Source organism: Callorhinus ursinus, unplaced genomic scaffold, assembly GCF_003265705.2.
Source record: "Callorhinus ursinus isolate GAN/ISIS: 27379988/994484 unplaced genomic scaffold, GSC_fseal_2.0 scaffold26, whole genome shotgun sequence".
In the NCBI taxonomy this organism is placed as follows: Eukaryota; Metazoa; Chordata; class Mammalia; order Carnivora; family Otariidae; genus Callorhinus; species Callorhinus ursinus.
Window position 1 is genome coordinate 17,253,668 of NW_027397088.1, and position 19,585 is coordinate 17,273,252.

Consider the following 19,585-nt stretch of genomic DNA (forward strand, 5'->3'; position numbering starts at 1 on the left):
CATAGTCTTGGGGACATGGGTCAAACCACACCTGAAGCCTACCCTGCCTCGGGACTTTTCAACTATATGAGACAGGAAATTCCTTCTTATTACTTAAGTCAGTGTGACTTAGGATTTTTCTTACTTGCCAAAAAAAAAAAAAAATTATTCTATCTTCTAGAGCTGCGTCAGTGAGGATTCTGGGAACACTGACATCAATATGCTGCTAGTAGAAATAAAATCTGACACTACCTTTTGTAAAGCAATTTGGCAATATGTATCAAAAGATCTAATTGTGGGCATATCCTTCACTCTAACACATCAACTTGTATTAGAGTGAGTAAGTAAGTAAGTTAAGAACTTATTCATTTGTTCAACAAAGAACTTACTTAAGTAAGTAAGAACTTATTCATTTATTCAACAAAGATTTGAGCACTTCTTATGAGCCAAACACTGTTCTAGGAGTCAGGGGTTTAGCAGTGGATGAAACAAAGTCCTTTATAGAAACTGCCTTAGGAAATAATCATCAAGAATGTGTAAAAAGGGGTGCCTGAGTGGCTCAGTCAGTTAACCATCCGACTCTTGATTTTGGCTTGGGTCATGATCTCAGGCTCATGAGATCAAGCCCCGTCTGGCTCTCTGCTGGGTGTGGAGGTTGCTTGAGATTCTCTCTCTCCCTCTCCCTCTGTTCCCCCCCCCACGCTCTCTCACTCTCTCTGTCATAAATAAATAAAACTTTTTTTAAAAAAGGATTTATCTAAGGGCACCCTGGGTGGCTCAGTCGTTAAGTGTCTGCCTTCTGATCTCAGGGTCTTGGGATCAAGCCCCACGTTGGGCTCCCTGCTTGGGGGGATCTGCTTCTGCTTCTCCCTCTCCTTCTGCCTCTCCCCACCCTGCTAGTTCTCTCTCTCTTTCAAATAAATAAATAAAATCTTTAAAAAAAAAAAAAGGATTTATCTACAGGATGTTAATTTCGGAGACTTTCATAAGAGGGAGAATTTGGAAACAACATAAATGCCCAACAAAAGGGGATTGCTTAAACAAAGCATGGCTCATTGACATGTTAAAATGCTTTTTAGGCATTTAAAATGAATTGAAGAAACTAATAATAGAGAGATATATTCACCATAGACTATTAGGTGAAAAAAGCTTATAGTAAAACAATGTAAAGAGTAGCTCATATTTATACACTTATATGTGGATATTTATGTATAAGAAATGACCTGATATTAGACACTCTAAAATGTCACATTATTCTGAATAGAATTGTGGATTGTGAGGGGTTTTATTTACTTCTTTGTATGTCTTTATGCATCTTTATAATTTTCTGTCATGAACGTGTCTTTCCTTTGTTAGCAGAGAAAATATCAGTCTTACAAAATGATCTCAAGTAGTTTAAACTAGAACGCAAATAGCACTTGAGTGTTAGCATTGGGCTGTCTCATAAATCGAAGGTGACCCTCTAAACATATCTGTAAATAAAGGGTCAGACTAACGTCCTCCATTCTAGGACGTGTCCACTCAGGGACGACTGTTGCAGGTTTTTCTAACTGCATTCAGACTTTTTAATGGAGTGAGCCAAAGAAGGTCTCGGAGCTGGCTCAGGACTGCCTGGGCTAGGCCCTGGGTCTCCTTGGTTTGGGGACCCAGGGCTATTTCCCCCACACCGTGTCCTCTGCTCAGCACACAAGCAACATCATTAGAACGAATCTGTCATCAAGAGAGTCATTCAATACATTTGGAGAGTATCATCCGCTCCGTAAAAATAACTTGGCAGCTCCAAGGCTCACTGTTTAAAGACTTAAAACCAAAGTACTCCCTGAATTTAAAATGTGAAGAAGCACCGAGCGGGTTTAAAATGTTTGCATTCTCTGCCTTGCCTTTCAGACTTCTATAATAGGATTTTAAAGAGTGCCTACACTTAATGCCACTTTGGGGGGCAGAGGGCCACTGTTGGTCGGGCGAAGTTGGCAGTGAGCTCTTTCTGTCCCCCTTACTTTGATTTTTGCCCTTCCCTTGTTCTCCAAGGAACTCTATTCTGCTTTCTATTTTCTGGATGTTGATGTAAAGGGAGCATTATGACTTTAATGAGTGGATAACAGTTACAAATTTCCATTTCACTTTACTTACCAGCTTAGATGTGGCTTAATGCAGCATGAATAGAATTTGCCCAGAGGTGGATGTGAGCTGAACTGACTAGGTTTCTGACTGCCAATTCTTCTGCACACTAAAATAGCAGCATAACCTATTACCACATTTGTTATCTGTTACTAAGAGAAAATTACCAACCCACCCAGAGAAACAGAAATACAGCTGATCGTGGGACTTCTCAAAAGGGCAGGAAACCTGTTGGTTTTACGTCAGAATGCTCACACAGACTCTCAGAAGAAGATAAACGTTTCCAACCAACTAAAACAAAAAATCTCATTGAAGCCATATTTTTGTTTTTCCAAAACAACAAAACAAAACGAAACAAAACACAGAGTAATCTGGCCTAACTACTTTGCACGTGGTCAGTTCTAATCCAGAATGTGTTTTGGGGATGCTTGGGTGGCTCAGTCAGTTAAGCGTCTGCCTTTGGCTCAGGTCATGATCTCAGGGTCCTGGGATCGAGTCCCACATCGGGCTCCCTGCTCAGCGAGGAGTCTGCCTCTCCCTCTGCCCCTTCACACCTGCTTGTGCCCACGTGCACCCGCTCTCTCTCAAATAAATAATATCTTAAAAAGTGAAAGAATGTATTTTTCCCCCTCAAGCTTGCAGGTAGATAGCTTTAACATACCAATTCTCTTCAGTAAATATTTCTTCTGTGTGTATATATGTGTAGAACTCTGTGGAGGATCTCACTGACCTGCAGGAAATACAGTGACATCCAAGGGGCCAACCCTGCCCGCAGGTGACTTACTATCCAAAGCAACGCTGTCCCTGGAGCAGACAGCTCCATGAGCTGGAGGAGTGCTTCTCTACCTTTGTGAAATAGTCCCCTCTTTTCTCACAATTCTTCATAAGCCTTGGCCCTGGAGTTGATCTCCATGATCAATTTAAGGGGATGGGGGACAAAATAGATAAAAGAATGGAAAACCTGTCCATTTGGTTCTCTCCCTTAATAGCCAAATAAAGAGTTTGAACAGAGTGGACAAAAATTTACTGTAAGTAATAAAATATTATCGATCTTTCCATGGTGTAGGAACCGAGGATTCAGGGCCATCCATATGTACTAATTTGGATATGACAAGCTTGGAACCTATTTATAACTTTTAAAGTATTTTATGGCTCTTTCTTTCCAAAGAAGTACACATCATATTGCACAAGGTCTGTGAATATACAAGTGTTCTTCGCTGCCAAAAGCAGCTGAGAAAGCAAAAGGATTACTCAAGCATTGTTTTTCAAACTTGACTTTGTAGTGGGTAATTATGCAGAAATATTTGGTACTTAATAACCTTGAAAGTTTGAATTCAGGAAGATTTTACGGCCCCAAGGCTACATGGTCCGATGGCTCAGGTTCACAAAACCACCAGGAATGGTTCTGGCCCTTGTAACTGAACCCACCTTTGTGCAGATAGAAAACAAAACCCAGTGTCAATATTGCGTCGCTCTAGCCCAGTGCCCGCCTGTCGGGGGCGCTCCGCGGTTTCTCAGGCTGAACTGGGTAGGAATTAAGGCTTCTATTTAAATCAGCAGGGGAAATAAGGAATCTCTTTTCCTCTTAACCTTTGTTCTCCGTCAATCACATAACACCAGATGATTACTAATGTTTTAATTTATCTGTGGAATTCAAAATCGGAAATATTCAAGCATCATTTCATATGGAATGAACAAAGTTTCAAACCAAGCTATCAAATATTTACCGCTCAATTGAAAGAATAAAAGCACACCAGTCAGGGGCTGCATGGGACTCAGGGAGGGTGGCTGCATTATTTTCTCTGGGACTATGGCAGGGAGGCATCTCGTTTCCAGAAGCCGAGTTCTAGGACACAGCTAACCCAACCTCGGATCAGAATTTCCTTGTAGATCTCACCACTTTACTTAGTGAACATCCAAGCTGCTGGCCACATTCCCAGACACCCTCCGTCCCTGATATTATCACAGTCCCCTCCGGGGTGGGCTCCTCATCCGGGTAGGAAGAGAGGCAAGAGAGAGGTAGGAAGAGAGGCAAGACTCTTGTCCTTCAGGCTTCCTCTGGAATAGCTTCTCCCTCACAAAAGAGTTTTTGCCTGAGCCTCATCTAAGTACAGTAGTTCTTCAGTGACCCAGCAAGATGGATGTTGAATATTAAAAAACATGCCTCCTTTGTTTCATAGGCTGCTTTGTTTTTCTAAGTTTTAAAAACTACCTTTCATCATACCAGTACACAGAGTCTCTTTTAAACTTGTACTTTTGCTTAAGCAATGAGGAGAGAGTGCTATTTACAATTTCCCTTTCTGGCTCTCATATGGCTGTAAAGTACCTTGTTTTTCTTCAGTTGGATTTTTTTTTCTAAGATTTTATTTATTTATTTGACAGAGAGAGACAGAGCAAGAGAGGGAACACAAGCAGGGGGAGTGGGAGAGGGAGAAGCAGGCTTCCTGCTGAGCAGGGAGCCCGATGTGGGGCTCAAACCCAGGACCCTGGGATCATGACCCGAGCCGAAGGCAGACGCTTAACGACTGAGCCACCCAGGTGCCCCTTGAATTGGGTTTTTAAAACATTTTTCCAAAAACCTTTGGATGTCTTATTTCTCCACATCACCCGCTGGGGGTTCAAACTTAAAGAAATTCATGACCTCAAAAGGCCAACTACAGGCAGAAGGCAACAAGGTGAAAAGCTCGAGGATATATGCATTCCCGTTTGTTCGCTTTGGCAAATGCAATGTATCTCATCCTTCTGGGCTAACTGCAAATGTGCCCTGGAAAGAGAAACACAAGTATGTGCTTCTCTAATAGGTTAACATACTGACCTGCTTTAAATGGTTCAGCCCAGGGGCAATTAATGTATGGACTTCAACAGACACTCCTGATGGAAATGACTTAAAAGCAAATCATGCTCCTCCTACAGGGGTGGGTGGAACATTCTGCTCACATTAAATACCTTCATCCAAACCTCAAATATGACAAGGATTTTATGCTTAATTGAATGTACTCTTGATAAAAAGAAGGTGCAAAAAGCTGATATTAAAAAATAAATATATAAGGGTTGCACTAAAGTCTGTATTTTCTAGAAATGCTTTAAAGGTTTGCTGGTAGAAACCAGTGGTTATGTAACAAGTCGATTTTAAAAACTTACACCTTTTACAGTTACAGTGCATCCTAGTGAAGCAGTTGAGGTCAAGTTACTAAACATTCCTGCAATTCAAATGGAAGGAAATAGATTAATTCTTTGCTTCGGGGGAAAAAGAAAAAAGAGGATTTATAATGAGAAATCTGTACCAATCTCCCCAAATAGTTAGGGAGGAAACACAAATTTGATAACTGTAGGAGCTAAAGTACTAATTTATGGTCCTCTGAAATAGAAGGTGGTGTCTACGGTTCCTTAGCTTGGCTGGGACCGTGAGCGATTAAAGCTAATGGTTTTCTCCAGCACACCCAAGCACTAGACCTGTTTTTTGTTGTTGCGTTTTGTTTTTTGCTTTCCGCCCCCCCTCTCCCCCGTTCTTCCCTTCTGGCTCTGCCTCGCTGGTTCTCCCCAGCACTGGCTCTTTGAGGGTCAAGGAAGGTTGGGGACCCTCCTTCTCACTCTCCAGACCCCAGACTATCAGACTCGGGTACCGCTGGCCGAGCTTGCCGGCTCCTGCGAGCCCGGGAGGGAACTGGCCTTTCCACGAACCGCCCCAGGCCTCCCGGCCCCCAGCTCGTCAGTCCAGGTCGCCGGCCCTGTCACCGCGGCCGAGCGCAAAGAGCTCGCGTCGTCGTTTTGGGAAAGCGACGCAGCTCCCTCCTCGGTCGCAGTCTGTGCTCCCCGAGCCCCGGCTAGGACCGCGCCGAGTCCCTAGGACTTTGACGGGTTAGAGCAGGCGACCGCCGAGAGCAAGGCCGCCTCGGGCCATCCCCAGCCCTACCCCAGCCCCGGCTCCAAAGCCCGAGCCCCGCGGCCCAGCGCCGCGCGGGGAGAGAAGCAGCTGTTCCCAACAGCTGGGGGGCGGCGGCGCCGGGCACCCCAGGTGCGGCCGCGGCCAATCGCAGGCGTCCGGCCCGCCCCCTCCCCAGCCGGGCGCCGACCCCCGGCCCGCGGGGGAAGGGAGCAGAGAGGTGGAGAGCCGTCCTCGTCACTTGTCTTCCAGCTTCCGCGGCGGGAGGGACAGAACCGGAGCCCGAGCGGCGCGGAGTTCCCCCACCCCCGGCCCCGCCGCCGCGCCCCCCGCCCGCCCGCCCTCTCACCTCCGCGCCCGGACGCGCTCACCGCCGACCCTACCCACGCCCCACCCAAGACACCTACCTAATTTCCAAGAAAGAAAAAAAAAATCTACCTCTAAACGCGCCCGCTCCTTCGCTCGAGGACCACCCTCTTTTTCATTTTTGGCCTCCCAGCTTGGTGAGTGGAAACCACTTGCACATTCTATAGAACAGGATCCTAACCCAGACGATCCGGAGAATTTGTACGGTGACCGGCAGGGGGGGCGGGAGGAGAGAGCGAAGTCAAGTCTCCGGGGCTGCTGGCGACTTCGGAAGCCGCGCGCCCCGCGCCCTCGGCCGCCCCCGGCCTCTCGCCCCCGCCGCGCCGCCGCCCTCGCCCCCGGGCTCGCCCTTGGCCCCCGGCGGCCGCGAGAGGGTGCGGGAGACGCGGAGCCGGAGGAGGCGGCGCAGCCGCTGCCCGAGCCGCAGCCGCAGCCGCAGCCGGAGCCCGAGCCGCGGGGCGGGCGCGAAGATGCACACGACCCAGAAGGACACGACGTACACCAAGATCTTCGTCGGGGGGCTGCCCTACCACACCACCGACGCCAGCCTGCGCAAGTACTTCGAGGTGTTCGGCGAGATCGAGGAGGCGGTGGTCATCACCGACCGGCAGACGGGCAAGTCCCGGGGCTACGGATTTGTAAGTTGCGCGGCTGCGGGCTGGCGTGGGCTTGGGGTTGGGGAGGGTGGGGTGGGGGTGACAAAGGGCCCGGAGGGGAAATCGAGGACCGCGGGGGCGGGGAGGCACGGGGCGGCGCAGGGCTTCGGGGGGGGGCGGGGTTTGCCGTGGGGGGCTCGGTGTGACAATGTGAGGAACCCCGCGGACGCGGGCGGCGCTGCCCCTTTGCTCCCGGCTGAACTGAAAGTTTGCGCGCGGCGGAGCTGGGGGAGGGAGGGCTGTGCTGCCTCGCGGGGTTTCGAGGGGACCCAGCGCCCTGCGGTGTCGGGGGAACAGGCGGAGCGGGGGTGGAAGGAGAGAACTAACCACTGCCTGGATTTGCGGGTGCGCGGGCCTGGGAGGGAGGGGCCGCAGCCCCTCGGAATCGCACGCCGGCGTTGGAAGCCGGTGGTTAAGCGCGCTGTTGCTTTGTAAAAATGCGTGTCTTCAGGCGTTCTGGCTGGGGCGGGGAGGGGACACCCTAGGAGGTCTAGGGCTCTACTCCTTATGCCACCCCCCCTTTTTTTTTAAATTGCAAAGATGGATTCTTTAAAAAGATGATCCTCTAGCTCTTTGCTGAACTGAAGGAGAGCATATTAAGCCTCCTGGGGATTTAAGCGTGCAAATTCAGCGGCTGGAGAGCCGGCAGTTCCAGAGTAGGACAATAGCTACGGTCGTTAGGGAGTGCTTGCTGGTGGTTGGGGGCACCGGGCGGATGTGAGGCTGGACTTTCTTTAAAGCAAACAGCGCCTCTTAGGTTGGGTAGGGACCTGGGGGGGCGGTCGGGGGAGGGAGGATCTAGAGTACCAAGACGGAATTCAGGCTTCCGACTCCCTGCTAGGCCCTACTAGCGCCCTGAAGACTTTGGGGGTGTGGGGAGGGGGTTGTTTCTTTCTTCCTGTTTTTTCTTTCTTGTTTTCTTTTTTGACGGGGGATCAAGGAGTAAGTTCCAGGAAAAGGAAAAGGAAAGGAAAAGGAAGGAGAGAGAGGGAGAGAGAAAGAAAGAAGAAAGAAAAGAAAAAAAGAAAAAAGAAAGTTTAAGAACCCCCTCAGTTTTCTCATGAATGACTTCTCCAGTGTGATTCTTGGTTTCCTTCAGGGGTTGATTTAGAGCTTTGTATGTATGTCTGTGTGTGTATGTTGCTAAGGTCACCATGGCTGACCGAGCCGCTGCTGAGAGAGCCTGCAAGGATCCGAACCCCATCATTGATGGCAGGAAGGCCAATGTGAATCTGGCATACTTGGGAGCAAAACCAAGGATCATGCAACCAGGTGAGAAATGTTCCTCCTACCCACTCCACCCCCCATCTTGAGGACCCCCCCCAACTTCTGAATAGAATGGATCCCTGTTTCAGAAGACATTGTAGATGTTTAGTGAAGTTGAACCACGGCTGGTTATTCTATCAGGATATTAAATGAGCGTTGTCACCGGCTCTTGCAGGACTTGAAATGTACCTATGTGCAAAAGTAGATCTTGGGGGTCTGGACAGTTTGTACCCACCCAGACTTAGGCTTGACTCATCTGTTTCAGGTATGACATACAGTCAGTCTGCTCTTCTATTTTCCAGTTTCTCGCCACTTGTAGGTCATTCACATGTGGATTTTGTGGGCCAAATGTGTCCCCTCCAGCTGGTTATACTTCCCTACATACTGTTGTCTCTCCTTCTACCACCAGTGGCCCTGTGCTCAGAGCGGGCAATCCAACTTGAACACTGACCCAAGAGAAGCCTAGGGGCAGGGGGTGGTGTCTGGATGGTAAAGCTTTAACATAAAATCACAGACTATTAGTAATCAAAGAAAATGGGGAGATTTCAGGTACGCCCGGGCCCTCGTGTAACAGATAAACTGACCCCTAGAGATGGAAAATGTTTTACTCCAAAGTCATGAAGCTATTAGGCATCAAAAGGGAAGCAGGCTTTTGTCTATGTGAAAATTTGACCTTTTGGATTATTTACAACACTGCCTCTGCCATGAGCACAAATAATTAAGAGTTGACTGTTGAGCAAATGGTATCTTTTTCTTGGGTAAGCAACTCTGTTTTGTTAAGTTATTATACTCTTCACTCAAGTGTTTCCATCTGAAATTTTGGAAAGAGGTTGACTCTTCCCTCCAAATGGATTTACTAGGGAACTAGATTGTCAAGAAAGTGAGTGCATGTGCCCATATCCGTGAACATTAAAAAAAACTTGTGTTTGTGTGTGTGCTATCCAGAAAAGGAGAGTTTGTTTTTGTGAATTTTAAATACCATAATCTGTAAAACCCATAATCTTCCAAAGCATTGTCCAGCATGTTCCAAATTACAAAGACTTTTTATAGATCATGATTCAGAATTGCAGGAATATTTGTGACATGTAACTTCATTATCAAGTCCTGTTGTTCCTGGTTTCATTCCACAAGAATTTTTCCCTGGCCTAATTTTTTAAGGTCTTCTTGTATGACTGTCAAACTTCGCAGATAATTTTTAGTTTCCACCTGTAGCCTATTAAAATTTTTACCTGGGTCCATGATAACATTAGTAAAAAGAACTTTTAAATATGTATGTGTATATATTTATAATATGTATCTATAATGATAACATCAGTAAAAAGAATTTTCAAATATATATATTTGTAATATATATAATATTTATAATATTTTCTGTAAAGCATCCAAAGAATGGTGATCTTCTCCAAGTGAACGTTGTGATTGGATTTTAATATGTAGGAGTCATAAATGCCTAACCATGCACAAATAGAGAATGTGGTATGTTTTATTGTTAGGTTTTGCCTTTGGTGTTCAACAACTTCATCCAGCCCTCATACAAAGACCGTTTGGGTAAGTCAGTTCATCAGGCCCTCCTAAGTTTTGATAAGTATCATCTGTTAACCTGCCTCTGTTATATACAGACAAGATCATCATGTCACAGAATGTTCCTTGTGATACATATTTATATATGTTTGTACCTTTTTGATGCTGATAATATAAATATTTTTAGATGAGTCAAGTTACTGACCAAGTTTGCAGCCTCCAAACCAGACAAATTTTGAGCTTATGATTAACAAAACAAAACAAAACAAACTACCAGGTATGACTTGTGTACGAGACGATTGTGTCCCAGCACCATGATTACTGTTCAACTTGACTCAATGTTATTTATCTCTTTCTAACCTGACAGGGCTCGTATACAGTTAAGCTAACTGATCAGAAGGATACGGTGATAAGAGGTGGAATAGTTCTGTTTGGAATTAAACTCTGTAACCAGTAGACTCAGACACACAAGCTCAGATGGTGATTAACGATGCATGGATGTTGGTGTTGTTTTATTTTTCACAATAGTCAATAGACCTCCGTGTGCTTTATTTTATTTATTACAGTAATGAAGTGGTGTTGATAGCTAAACTGTGTGCTTTTTACTTAATTGAAAAGAGCTGTAGTGAAAGTGTTTTCTTTTCCTCGGGGAAGGGGCTCTTTGTGTTTTTGGTTTTGGTGGTGGTGTTGAGGAGTGTTGACTTTTGACTTTGCCATGGGAAGCAAAGGGCCTTTTTTTTTTTTTCTTGCTTTTAAGCTGTAGCCTGTGACTCCCACTTAACCATATTTTTGTAGTGAGTGCTAAATTGTGTGATTTCCTTCTGTGAGAATACAGATTCATTGCTTGCATGTCCTAAGTTTCTGTTTTACCGGGGAGTTTTCTGGGAATGGGGTTCTTTCTTTTGCAATGTGTATCCACTTTTAGGCCTTCTCATTTAAAGGTTCAACAAACACTCATCAGATTTCACTGACACTAGCCAGTTTTTTGAGTCGAGTGGCACTAACTTTCACCTTTCAGACCTAACTCAGGTGAACAGGCTGCTCATCTTTGTGTTCCCTTTGGGCTCTGTGATTACCAGCTTTCCTCCTCTGAGTGCCCTTCTTTCCCTTCTGTTCAGACACCGTAAGTGGGCGATCCCTACCACCTAAATTTACTCGGACTACTTAGAGTCTGTTTGGGCTGTATTCTACCTGATTGACATTGCTAGAACTCTAGTGACAGAGATTTCAGCTTCCGTTTTAAATAGTCTAATTGTTCAAGAAGTGTTTTATCCTCAGCTATCATTTCTTCTCTAGTTTAGCACCTAAATATCTACCTGTGTAACCTTGAAGGTCAGATTCTAGATAGATGATAGATAGATAGATAGATACCAGCCTTGTGTGTCTCCAAGGATAGACCAGAAAAAGTAATAATCATTGCACTTGGTAGGGCCAGGTTGTTTTCCATGAATACCTTCTTAAAACCCTCCCTTTAACATAGGGATTCTTCACCTTACCGCCAACTCTTACTTTTTTAAACCGTGGGAGAGTAGCCTGTCCAATATGATTAGAAAGGGCCTTCATATCTCCATAGCTGTTTATCAGTGCCCCATCCCAACCGTCCTGGGTACCGACAACAAAGAGTGGGTTGATGGGTCCAGCTACTTCTGTGGGTCCTCTCCTCATTGGTCTAGACTACGTGTAGGGTGGGATTAGGGAGGAGAACATACATCCTAAGAAGTGGTGATAAACTTAATCATGATCTCACAGTAATAGTCTTGAAACAGTTATGCGGCTAAATCGATCAACAGGTATTAGCATGTGTTTATGTTTTTCTGTGCTAAGTAGGTGATACAAACTAAGGAGACTGCAAAACTAACACAAACCAATCAAGAACTATTAATTGCTAAGATACTTGCTATTTAGGACAAAAGGTATTCAGAATAGCAAGAAAACAGGTGAATTGGAGAGGTTGCACAAGGCTTCATGGGACTTGAACTAGTCTTGGACCAGTGGGTATGTCCTGGACAGGTAACAGGAGCAAGGGACATGCCTGAGAGCTATAGGATGAGGTGAGCAGAAGCAAAGGCAGAGAAGAGAAAAAGATTTAGTGCATGGAGAAACCAGACTGTTTATGGAGGATACTGAGAGCTGGACATAGAAATTGGGACTGGCTGTGGTAGTCTGCATTGATCCTTGAGAAAGAAAGTAGCACACGGAAAATAAGAATAACCAGAATAAAATGTCCTATGGAAATTTTAAATCAAGTATGCTTTGATAGTAACCTTTTGTTGTTCATCCCTGCTAATATTAAGCTGTCTTTATAAAGGATGGTGATTATTACTGTTTGCATAAGTTGTTTGAACTTGAGATTCTTATTAGAAATACATTGCAGGCTTTCTCTTTTCTTTTTTGAAGGGGTTCTTTAACACTGCTCTAATTCCCAGAGTCTGTACCTAATAAATCACACCTGGTCATCCTCAATTCAGTTGGAATGCCACACGTTTTTATTTTAGGCCTGGAAAAAAGCTTGAGAATTTTTAATCTTACTTGACTTGTTTGAAGTTCTAGTAACTGAACTATTTTTTTATGTGGTCCTTAGGGGCCATTTAACGGGCTTTTCCAGAGAAAATCTTGGCTTGAAGGAATTTCTGATGTAACACAATGGGCAGATGTATAGATTCTCGTCCATTTGCTAAACAATGTCTTAGAAATACTTTCTGGTTGCAAGAAGCATTTTCTTATTGAAACCTTAGAGAGGAAAGACTATGCATCTGTGAGTAGAAAATTCTAGGTTGGTTTAGAGCAGTTTGAAATACCCTTAAACATTTATTGAGTATATCCTTAAGTGCTCAGGGTTTTGGGGGGGAGGGTTTGAAGATTTTATTTATCTGAGACAGACAGAGAGAGAGAGAGAGAGCGCGAGGGGTGGGGAGGGGAAGAAGAGGAGGGAGAAGCAGACTCCCCACTGAGTGTGGAGCCGGATGCGGGGCTCTATCCCAGGACCCGGAGATCACGACCTGAGCTGAAGGCAGAAGCCTAAACAACGGAGCCACCCAGGCGCCCCTTAAGTGCTCAGTCTTACACTAGTTGTATTAACACTGTACTAGATACTATACTATCCACTAAGGGGGGCGGGGGCAGGAGGGGCAGTAACATTAAGTGACCATCTCCTACATGCCTGGTACTAGTAAGAAATTTACATAAATCATGTAATTCTCACAATACTTATTTGACTCAAGCTGTTCATGTCAGCCTGTGAATGTTCTTTCCATGGGTGAAAAAACAGATACAGAGAGCTTAATTAACTTGCCACAGGGCTAGTAAGTAATAGAGTCTGGTTCTAGGTTCATAATCATGATTTTCCTGACCTCCAAAGCCGTGTTCTTTTAACAAGAACATTATAGCCAGAAAGACACAATTCCATTCTCCCTGGTAATCTAGTAAGAAAACTGAGAAGCCCCCAGAAGGGTGTGGCTTCAGACAAGGAGGGAGACATCAGGTTCTTGGGACCCAAGAAGTCTTCATGAAAGAGGTAGAAGCTGACCTAGATCTTTAAAGGATGGTCGAGGATAAGGTACTCTTGTATTGAGTGCCTACTTTATTCATCATTGTAGGCTCTGTGCGTAGATAATGTTATTTAATGCACAGCAATTCAGGGTTGGAAATATTGGATTCATGGTCACATATGAGAAATGTGAGACCAGAAGGTGAGACAAATTCCTGAAGGCTCTCTACAGAGTGAGTGCTAGACCTAGGGTGGAAAAGAATTGGATTTCAGCAGGTAGAGATGGAATGAGGTTTGGCTTCCCTGGCAAAGGGATGGCACGAGCAAAGTGAGAATCTAGAAATGTGTGGCTTGTCCAGGGAGCACTGAGGAGTCCAGCTGACCCGGGTTCGAGGAAAGGTGGAAAGAAATACTGGAAGGAGTGTTTTGGAGCCAGAAGCATAAAAGGCATAGCATGCCAAAGGGGCCATAGGTTATAAGAACAAGCAAATGAAATGAAGACTTTGCCAGCAGTCTGGTGATAGACTGGAAGAGGAAACCAGTTAGGGTGTCAAAAGTCACAAAGAGATGTCAGAGGACCTGCAAAAGAGAAGGAAAATGTAGTCAGTGTTCTTCGACAGTTGCCCAGGGTATCTGCCTTGTTCCTCTGCTTTTGTAACCACTGGGTATGCCCACTGTGTGATTAACTGAGGGAAGGGACACTGGTAGATAGGGGAGACAGATTCTCAGATTGCCTTCATGGGCTCCTTAAACTAGTAAAAGACCTCCTAATGCAAGAATGACTTCCAAAGCACCACCTTAGCCTTTGGTCCTTTCCTGCCTGCCTTCCTGAATGGAGGTATTTTAGGCTCTCCCTGGTCTTCTGGGTTCTCCTTTCCCTGAGCCTCTAACACTGCTAGGATTTCATGTGCCTTCCAGACGTATTCCTGACCCTTGCCAGACTTTATGTAGGGTTCTGATATGCCAGGGAACTCTACACTCTCATTGGTTGGCATTATCAAATGAAAACTATTAATATAAAATCAGTGCAGAGACAAGAGTCCTGTAAGCAGCCCTGCCTATCTTCTAGTGCATTCTTTTCACACACACACACACACACACACACACACACACACTTCATTCTGCCTTTTTATAGGCTAAACTTATTTTCAGTTACCAGCATTCATTCAAAGATACAAACCTGGTAACCATCCTGTTGTCCTTGGAGCTTTGGGAGTACAGGGGTTAATGTTTCCCTATCAGTGAGATTCATACTGGCTGGACTTCACTGCTGATAGATGTTTTACTTTGGCCTTATAAAGACATTTTACCCGCTGGAAACCCTTGTCGCATGACAGGATCAAAAATAGCCCGGCTGCAGCCCCTGCTGTCCATCACCACATGTAAACGGCTTGAGTGGAGGCTCTTTTTGCCATGTCCGCACATTGTGGACACGGCGGCCTCCAGGGACCGGGTTTCATAAAGCCACACCTGTTGCTGTGAGTGAGTCAGTCACCTGACCTAGAGAAAAGTTTGGAGTATGTGCATGACCATGCGTCTGGTTTCTGACAAACAATTAAGAACATCTCTAAGTGTCCTCAGAAACACTTGGATGACGTGTTTTCTCCTGGCACTGGAAAGATCTACAAGTCTAGTAAAATCGAGTGTATTTTTATCATTGGGGTCAAAGTTCACTACCCTCTATGATAAATTCATCTTTTCCATGGGTGTTTGTTAATAAGGACTTTCAGTGAAACTCTGAAAAGGCAAAGCAAAAATCTGTGTTTTTGGAAATCTAAATGTGAAGTTTTCAGTCTTGAGTTCTTTAAAATACTTTAAAGGATTGCTACTTGTTGCTTGTACTTCCTGTTACATTGGCTTTGCCAACAACCAGATGGCATTATAGTGTCATATTTTTAGAAATATAGGGGGTTCTGATGGAGATTGCTTTCAAGAAAGGTGAAAATAAGTCAAATATTCATGGTAGCATTTTAAAGGGGCAGTAATGAATCGCAAGAGTGTGAGAATTGAAATGCACGGGTTTTCTTAAAAATACCTCTTGTGATTTATTTTTTTAACGGAATTAACTTCCTAAGTAAAGGTCATTGGAGTGTGTCTTGTATGTGATCTCTGAACGTATAATTGTTAAAGGTATTTGATCTTGTTTCTTGAACTTTTACAGGATAATACGTAACACAATTGATATGTATTAAATATTTATGAGTAGGGCAGATTTAACACCAACATGCTAATCTATTTGTTGATTTGGAGGATAAAACAAGAGTTCCTATTTGCGCAAAAAAAAAAAAATGTTTCCTTACTCGTTTTGTTATGTAAACCTTTTAAGTTTATATGAATTTTTAGAAATATTCCTATTCCTTCCTTTTCCCTCAACCTCATCATTTCCCCAAAACCCCTTCTGTCTGTCTTGCATAGAGATAAACAAGCTGGCTGAACTTCAGGTGCCTGATAGTCAAACAGGTTTGGTTGACCCTTGTGTCCTTATGAATTTTATGGAGAGAAAGAAAGAAAGAAAGGCAAAAAGCGTGCTGCACATCTCTTTGGGAATCACTGCCATGAATGTTGATAGCATTTCTGTAGCTTCCCACAACAGCCTCTTGTGATAAACTGAGCTGCACTACAGTTCGTTTGAGAAGTGTGATTCTGCTGTGTTTACCACACTTTTAAACTCCTTTTTTTATTTTGTCGCCTGCTTCTTGTATCATCATTATTTTTAATAAGGGTGACTGAGGTTGCAGAGAGATTAATGTGTGCTGAGTCTGCATAGCAATTTCAAGTAGGGTTGCCATGATAATAAACATACGGATTTTGTGGAAAAATTGATTTTACTTTTGGGAAATCGGCCAACCCCCTCCTCCCCTCCCCCCCCCCGAAATTGAACGATCACGGATTACCTTTGGAGTCCTATTATAGTCACCGCTGAGAATTTTTTTCTCTTTGCTACACAGTTTTACGAACTCATTGCAAAATTTTCCGAAGTCTTAAAATCAATTAAGCACGTATTCACTACCTCTCCGGTGCGTAGCCCTCATGAACCTTGATTTACTTGCCAAACTTCTGCTGAACGATAAGCTTTGGTTCTCTTAACCGATCCTAAATCCAACTTCCAGCAGGGAGGGGCATCCCCCCCCCCCCCCCCCCCCCCCCCCCCACTGCTTTTGTCGCTGAATTCCTTTCGGGGCGCTCCGTGATCCGGCTACCGCCTAGAGCACTCCGACGGACCCCTGGCGAGGAGATATTGTGGCAACCCTATGCTCGTAATAACCACTAAATTTGAGTCTGTCTTATCTCTGAACGAGCCGCGCTGCAGACAGGGGGGGCCAGCGGCGCCTGACTCGGTGTTCCGTTTGTCCGCAGGATCCCCGCCCACTACGTGTACCCGCAGGCGTTCGTGCAGCCCGGCGTGGTCATCCCGCACGTGCAGCCCACGGCCGCCGCCGCCTCCACCACCCCTTACATCGACTACACGGGCGCCGCCTACGCCCAGTACTCGGCGGCCGCCGCCGCCGCCGCCGCCGCCGCAGCCTACGACCAGTACCCGTACGCGGCCTCGCCGGCCGCCGCCGGCTACGTCACGGCGGGGGGCTACGGCTACGCCGTGCAGCAGCCAATCGCCGCCGCCGCCCCTGGGACGGCCGCCGCCGCGGCCGCCGCGGCCGCCGCCGCCGCCGCCTTCGGCCAGTACCAGCCGCAGCAGCTGCAGACCGACCGCATGCAGTAGAGCGGCCACGTGACCAGAGTCGACTCGTTTCCCCCCCCTCCCCTCCCCCATTGCCCGACGAGTAGTAGGTAAGGCGAGTTAACATCGACTTAACAGCTTTCCGGAGGGGAAAAAAACAAAAAACAGCAAAAAAAAAAAAAAAAAAAAAAGCAAAGCTATGCTCTCGTGAAGCAGAATTCTTATTTTTTTTTTTTTTATACTCCAGTAGTGTCGTAGATGAGAGAGAGAGAGAGAGAGGGGAGTGGGCGCAGTTTTGGAAATCGATCCCAAAGAGAGCCTGAGTCAAGGAAAGTGGGAGTAAACGGTGGAACTTCACTTTTATAACGGGATTTTTATTTTTGCTCTTTTTATAGTATCAGGGAAGCAAACTGCCTTTTACAAGTTAGGAGATGCTATTTGAATCTAGTCGAACCAGGGAATACAGAGTGAGCAATATGTAGCTTGAATTACCTTTAAAAGCAGATTTCAAAACACACACACACACACACACACACACACAAAATGGTGAAAGCACTGATTGTCATTTTTAGCAGTCACTATGGCCTCTAGAACTTTTCAGGTAAGAAGATCACGTTCTTACTCTCTCAAAACATGGGCATCGAACAATCAACCTGGGAGCGTGGCAGTGGGTAAAATGGTGGACAGGCACCAAAGCGATTTTCTCATCTCTCCTGTGGATGAGCGGGACTGTGGGGCAAGTGATGTGGAATTAATGGGTGCAGCAGCTGTACAGACAATCAATAACACACACAGTTCTGGAAAGAACACATCACTTGTGCTTGTTTGATGAGCTTGTCACATTCTAATCCCTCTCCCCATCCTGTTTCAATTTTGGGAAACTTGTATCTGCTGGTCTCAGCAGTTCTGATTCTGAAATAGGATCAGGCTTTTACTACAACAGCCTTCTCTTTCTATTTATTGTGTTGACTCGTGGCTTACAATTAAAGGCAGGCAAAGTTTGTAGACTCTAAACCCTTAAGAACTGTCTTAAGGACGTTTCTTTCTTCCCCCCCCTTTTAAAATAATTTTACACTTTTTAGTATCTATTTCAGAGTCATATTTAAAACTATTTATTAGTGAACACAGTACACGAGACAACAAGGTCACTGAGATTACAATTCTTCAAAGGTTAACGATAATGTGGTTTATACTGTGCCTTAATAGTAATGCTATTTAAGATATTTATTTTTAAGTTTTACTATGCTGCACTCTAAAGAAAGGAACTTTAGATGTGACACTGTAAAATTATGTATTCATCTCATGGCATAAATTATTTAGTAGGTCTAGATGTAGCATATTAAATATTAACCTATCCAATGAAAGATGTTGACTTGGATTTATTTAAATTCATATGTGCACTGTATAAGAGAATCCTCTTACATTAACACATTTTAATTTATTTTAGTTTTTAGGTTTTTTTTTTAAAGAGAGATATTGCTAGCTTCATGCTTCCTTCTCTAAGTTTTGCTCGTGTAGATCTCATTTATTGGTACTTCATTAGTTTAACACTATTCTTATGTAGTTTATGTAGTTTTAAAATGCTGCTTTACTTTTTTCTTCCAAAACTGCAATATTTGCAATTTTTATTCTTAAACTAAATTGAATACTATTTTACACTGTATTGGATTTTTATACTTGAACAATTTCATACAAGGGAAGACAGGTTAGCATTTTTATGGACTTTCTCCATTATCACTGGATTTACTTTTAAGTATTCCCATACTAGACAGTGTTATGTAATGTAGACATGACTCTCCTGTGCAGATTATTTATTCATTGTGTATATTGCTTTATAACATTTCAGATCTTCTAATCTATTCACTTGTATTAAATATAATTTTTAAAAACTTCTGTTGCATCGATTGTTTCTAATTTTGTCATAAAGGTAAGACAACTGCTCCTTCTAACTCACATTAATTACATGTAACATTTTCGGTGAGCAGAGAGCTTCCCAGATGCCCTGTTTTTATACCTTTTAAGTAGATTTTATTAACCCACCATCTTTCTTATATTCAGCAAATGATCTAGGTCCTCCCCCCACAGTGAACCCTAAAGGGCAATTCATGGCACTGAAAATTGCTTAACTAAAGGTCACTCAACAGAGTGTGTGCAGAGGGGTCCAGTCCATCCAAAGCTGGAGTTGGGTAAACTGAGGTTTGGTATTAGAGTCTACCGCTTTCCAGCAATATGAATGGAGTAGGTTGCTTTTTGTAATCCACTTTTGGGGTGAGGTTTTCATTGATTTCTATAATATTGGGACAATAATACTGGTCTCACACAGTAAGGTCTTGATAAATGATCACTGGTAGTAGTTGTTGTAATACCCTACAGTAAAAGCTAACCTAAAAGGAAGTCACCTTTTGAAATGTTTCCATTTTTCAATTTTTGTGCCCATAGATGTGGCAGTCTCTGATAATGTGTGTATTAGAACATCAAATTCATTTTGATGGCAAAATTCATTTGACTGGCATATTGATTGTCTTAAAGTGTGTATGTTATGTTAATTATAGAATGGATTGTTGGTTGGTCCCTTGGTCTTAGGATTTACCAAATGTGTGATATAATGTCTTTTATTGAACTCCATTCCT

General features: G+C 44.3%; 1 protein-coding gene across 1 annotated transcript; it reads left to right on the forward strand.

The window, feature by feature from the left end:
* The first annotated feature begins 6,529 nt into the window (after positions 1–6,529).
* Positions 6,530–18,842, forward strand: RBM24 (RNA binding motif protein 24). Its single transcript, XM_025891262.2, has 4 exons — positions 6,530–6,984; positions 8,151–8,274; positions 9,762–9,816; positions 16,634–18,842. Exons 1-4 carry the CDS (start codon positions 6,817–6,819, stop codon positions 16,995–16,997), a joined length of 711 nt encoding a protein of 236 aa, XP_025747047.1. The 5' UTR covers positions 6,530–6,816; the 3' UTR covers positions 16,998–18,842.
* The last annotated feature ends 743 nt before the right edge of the window (positions 18,843–19,585 follow it).

What these genes read in the sequence shown, in the direction of transcription:
- RBM24 (XM_025891262.2), top strand. Translation starts at nt 6,817, where the DNA reads ATGCACACGACCCAGAAGGACACGACGTACACCAAGATCTTCGTCGGG. An exon ending in AGTCCCGGGGCTACGGATTT is followed by an intron (nt 6,985 to 8,150) that starts GTAAGTTGCGCG and finishes TATGTTGCTAAG; the next exon opens with GTCACCATGGCTGACCGAGC. An exon ending in CTCATACAAAGACCGTTTGG is followed by an intron (nt 9,817 to 16,633) that starts GTAAGTCAGTTC and finishes GTTTGTCCGCAG; the next exon opens with GATCCCCGCCCACTACGTGT.